At 43.1% G+C, this 4,639-nt stretch overlaps 1 protein-coding gene across 1 annotated transcript in view; it reads right to left on the bottom strand.

Annotated features, from left to right (window-relative positions):
• RSL24D1 (ribosomal L24 domain containing 1) overlaps positions 1–3,738 on the bottom strand; it is a 23,774-nt gene extending 20,036 nt beyond the window's left edge. Inside the window, exons 1-2 of the mRNA XM_034783764.1 lie at positions 3,583–3,738; positions 2,027–2,140 (exon numbers count right to left, since the gene is read on the bottom strand). Coding sequence (XP_034639655.1) covers positions 2,027–2,140; positions 3,583–3,663 — 195 coding nt within the window. The 5' untranslated portion in view covers positions 3,664–3,738. The remainder of the gene's footprint in view (positions 1–2,026; positions 2,141–3,582) is intronic.
• Between the last annotated feature and the right edge of the window lie 901 nt (positions 3,739–4,639).

Here is a 4,639-nt window from a genome sequence, read left to right as displayed (position 1 = left end):
AGGTACAAGGTGCGAGGCGGCCCCTTACTGCATAGAGGGGTTGTACCTTGCTACGTAGAGGGGTTGCACCTCAATACGTCAGGAGTGATGTGTAACTTGTTTGTACTTGTGTATAAGAATGTGTCCCTGGGGTGGTGTCTTTGTCCAGCTGAGGGGGCAGTGGAAAGTCCCGACACTGAGCTGAGTCCATTGCCGAGCGGCACTTTCTAGCAGTATGCCCGGTAGACTAAGTAATCTATGGGGAACTGAAATTGTGTCAGGGTCGCAATAAACCTGGCCAAGGGGCCTTTGTATCTTAGTAGACTCTGTGGTTATTGGGGATTCCCGTCGGGTCTGCTGTGTCAGCTATCTGCGCAGAGCTGGGGCAGCACACAGAGGGAACACACGCACGCAGCCAAGTGATATCAACAGGAGAAAGCAGAAGCGCCACACCGGTAGCCTCTCACAACAGCCCACACAACCAACCCCATGAGCAAACACTCAAATATCTATGCTAGCAAATGTGAGTACAATAGATAAAAGAGCTGTATATGGGTAACTACCTGATTTGTGGACACAACCAATGTACTCATCTAAGTTGTCATTTGCATCCCCAATCAACAATAGGTGCAGTAATTTTAAAATTTTCATTCCTTAATTAGGACTTGTCTACACAAAAAAGTTGTACTGCTTTAACTATACCCACACAGTTCTTCCCCTGGCCAGTGTGGGTGCAGTTATACTGGTATAGCTTCAGGGCCAGTGCAAGGAAGTTTCGCACCCTAGGCGAAACTTCCACCTTGCGCCAGCACCCCTCCCCACCCAGCTAACCCCCCCCGCCCGGGGAGCCCTAGGCAGCCACTAGTTCGCCTAGTGGTTGCACCAGCCCTGTATAGCTTATCCCCATACTATCAGTTAAAAAAAATATGTCTAACCACCATAATTATACCAGTACAAAAGTTCTGGGTTGACCAGGCCTCTGTGAATGCCTATGTTCAAGAAAAATTAAGAACTTCTGCACCCTACCCCCATATCTGCCAATGAATGACTTGCTGAAAGCCAAATAACAAAACTCTGCATTTTTATTTGATTTCTGTAAAAAGGAGGTGATACTCAACTTACAGGTGTGTTGCAAGGTTTAATTTGCATTTGTAAAATACTTTGAAAGCATTGGATGAAAGATGCTACAGAAGTGCAAAATACTATATTGTTGTTGTCCATGCTGCCCATCCCTCTCAGCAATGGAAAACAAATCTTTTTCACAAGGCTTTGTGCCTTGCTGCCCCGGCACATCTGGAAAGCCGGAAAGGCAAAAAAAGAAAACTCTGTAAAACTAATTTCCATTTATTTTACTGCTGAATGTATGGTTTGAGGATATATTTTTTTTTTTTTAAATCAACTAACAGATTTTAAAGGAATCTCCATGTCTGTGATTCTCAGTAGTGTGCAAGCTCAGGCATTTACTTGATAAATTGGGAACAAAACATCTCAAAATTGAAATTGATGTACAGTCCTAGGATTAAAAGTGATTCAAGCAAAATGGGCAGTTCTTTGCCACCTCACATCATCATTATCTGTGATAAGATTAGCCATTCTTATCACAGATACTGCATGTTTATGACCATAAAGTTTAAAGCTACAACTACTACTACATTATTCTTCACATGTAAGACAATTCTTTTGGACTTCTAAATGATTAGGAGTGCCATGAACAAAAATAATGGTTATATCTATTTATTTTTCACAGTAATTCAAAGAAAGCACAACACATTTAAACTGAAAATACAGAAGCCTAATGAGAAAGGCAAATTTCAGGGTTAAAGAATGGCTAGTTTTAAACTTTTAAAGAAAAGCATGTGCTTTATTATTGAGAAAATGGAAAGACCAAACTGTATTTTTAAAGCACTAATTTTGTTCTCACTGTTTCTGGGGTCACAGAAGCACTTGCATACCGTGATTTGCCTGGCTATGGCACTTGGAGTATTACATGCGTAATGTTCATGTTTTGTTTTAGTCCTTTAGTACTACAATACCACCAAGTACTTACCACTGTTAGTTCTTTACCAGCTGCTTTCCGGAAGGCTTTGGTCCATCTGACCTTTCTGGGATTTCGTTTCTTTTTAAAGTTTTTGTGGCATTTTGATCTGCAGAATCTAAAGACCTAAAGAAAGATTAAATACAAATAGAAAAAAAGTCCATAATCAAATGACGTTATTGCCCACCCCATCCAAAATAACTCTGATGAACATTTAATGTATCACTAGATCATGTAAATCAGTACAGAAAGATACTGCACAGGATAAATAATACAAGTCTCAGTGTATCTTCTGTAATGATGGTATTATTCAAATTAGTAGTTTGAGAGAGTTTTAGATCATTATTTTTACTTTGTTTTACTTTACAAAGTCACGTTACTCTGTTTTCACAATATCTTCAGTTACAGTCTGCTGGGAACATGCACGCATCTATATGGCAATTACCTTTAAACAAACTGATGGTCAAAGAACTGCATGGTACAGGATTATTGAATTACCACATGCAAAAATAACTACAAAACCTTAAAACTGTTCTGTGAATTTTCTATACCTGTCACCTAGTCCTAGAGCTAGTGCTTTCTTTACAGGATAAGCTTCTAACTGCACATAAAAATAGTCAAGTTTTGCAAGGTACAGAGAAAAGATACTAAACAACTACTTTTTAGAACTTAATTTCAACTTTAAGGCCCCAATTCAGCAAGGCACCTAAGCACATGCCTAAATTCTAATAGTTTCCGTTGAACTTAAACAGCCACTAAATTTCAAAACTGTATTTAAGCACACGCTTAAGTGCTTTGCTGAATCAGGGCCTAAATGTGTCAAGCATTTTTAGTCCAACACTGGTCTTTACAATGGAGCAAATGCTGATATTTACATTTTGCCACATAAGTAATTTGAATTTTGGTTGGGCAGAAAAGATTGTGCCTTAATTAATATTGGACAACATCTAGAATAGGAACAAGGGGACTCCTGATGAGAGCTAACAGGTATAATTGTAGCATAGGCAGTGACAGCAGGGCTTAGCCATGCCTAGCATTAACATCCTAAACCCTGCGAGTATGTATCCGGCCAAGCCAGTGGTTTTCAACCTGTCGTCTGCGCACCGCTGGGGGTCCGCAGACTATGTCTAGGATTTCAAAGCAGTCCGCATCTCCCTTTGAAAATGTTTAGGGGTCTGCAAAAAGGTTGAAAACCGCAGGTCTAAGCGATGCCACCGCTGCCTGCGCTACGTCGCTCTGTAGACTCCTGGCAGCTCTCCTAGAACTAGGGCTGGTATGCCCGTGTGAACTGGGAACAACACCCCCAAAGCACCGCGCCCTCAGCACACGGCAGCCGGGCGGGAGCGGACGGGGATCTGCGGGGCCAGGCGCCAGCCCAGGCTGCGTTTTAACGCGCTGGAGCAGAGCCGGTCCTTAGACGGGCCTGCCCCCGCCCCAGGCTATATGGGCCCCAACGCAGCCCCGGCTTGGACCAACCCCGTGTGGGGATGCGGCGGCGCCCGGGCCCCTCGAGACCCGCTCGGCAGGACCCCTCCCGGGCCGCGCCGTGCCGCGCCTCCCGACCCGACCTTGCAGTCGTTCCGCACGAACATGAGCCCGTGTCCCGGGTAGATGGGCCCGGAGCAGAAGTAACATTTCTCGATGCGCATCTTGCTGCCGACTGAACCCTCCCGGCACCCAGCCGCCTGGCCACGCCGTGCTGCGCAGGAAGTGACCGAACACACCTGACCGGAAGTGCAGCTTAATGCTCCCTTCCGGATAGAGCGTCTCCTCCAGGAGGAAGAGCGACGTGAACTGCTCACAGCGCCCCCTGCTGCTTGTTCATGAGCAAGGCAGCCAGCTGGGCCTCGCTCGGCCCCTGGGGCCCCCAGTGGCTCAACCCAGTGTCCACAGGAGCCAATTATCAATCAGCAAAGGAAAATCAAAGGGTATTAAAGATACAGCAGAGGTTCTTGTGATTATTTTTTTTTAATTAATTTTCATAAACAAATACAAAAAGGGCAAAGGACAATTGAGGAGAAAAGACATGAGGGAAAAGCAGCAAGTTCTGGTGGAATGGAAATCTGGCATTATCTGAGCCAGTTCAGCATTTCTTTGTCCAAATGTATCAAGAAACAGGGTCCAACTTTCTTTTAATTCACATAATTGCTCTCTGCGTCAATGAAAAGGGTGTTCTTTTTTAAATAATTAAATGGTTAATTTTTACAACTGTTTGAGATAAATAAAAATATAGTTGAATGGCATAAAAATACAACAAAATGTTGATTTTGGGACAGAAACTATCTTCTGCTCTGTGTTTATCCAGCACCTAGCATGATGGCACCCCAGTCTTGGCTGGTCCCTTGCCATTACTGTAATTAAGATGATTGATAAAGCCTAACTAGCCCCATTGACATGCATACTTAGGATCAGGGCATAAACAAAAGTTTAAAACAATCAGCTGAAGTTTTAAAAATTAAACAACATAAAACAACTAAGATGCTGTTTCAGCTTCATAAACATCTGAGAAAATGTTATACAAAAGATTTTAACGGTTTAACAAAATGTAAAACTAAAATCTCATTAGTTTTAAGAAATCAAGGCCCCCAATTCTGTAAGTTGCTGTCCTTTAGGTCTGTTCAGGCC

The sequence above is a fragment of the Trachemys scripta genome, chromosome 10, assembly GCF_013100865.1.
Source record: "Trachemys scripta elegans isolate TJP31775 chromosome 10, CAS_Tse_1.0, whole genome shotgun sequence".
Taxonomy (NCBI): Eukaryota; Metazoa; Chordata; order Testudines; family Emydidae; genus Trachemys; species Trachemys scripta.
The sequence above is the reverse complement of the archived record's forward strand: the minus strand, read 5'-3'. Positions and strand labels throughout refer to the sequence as shown.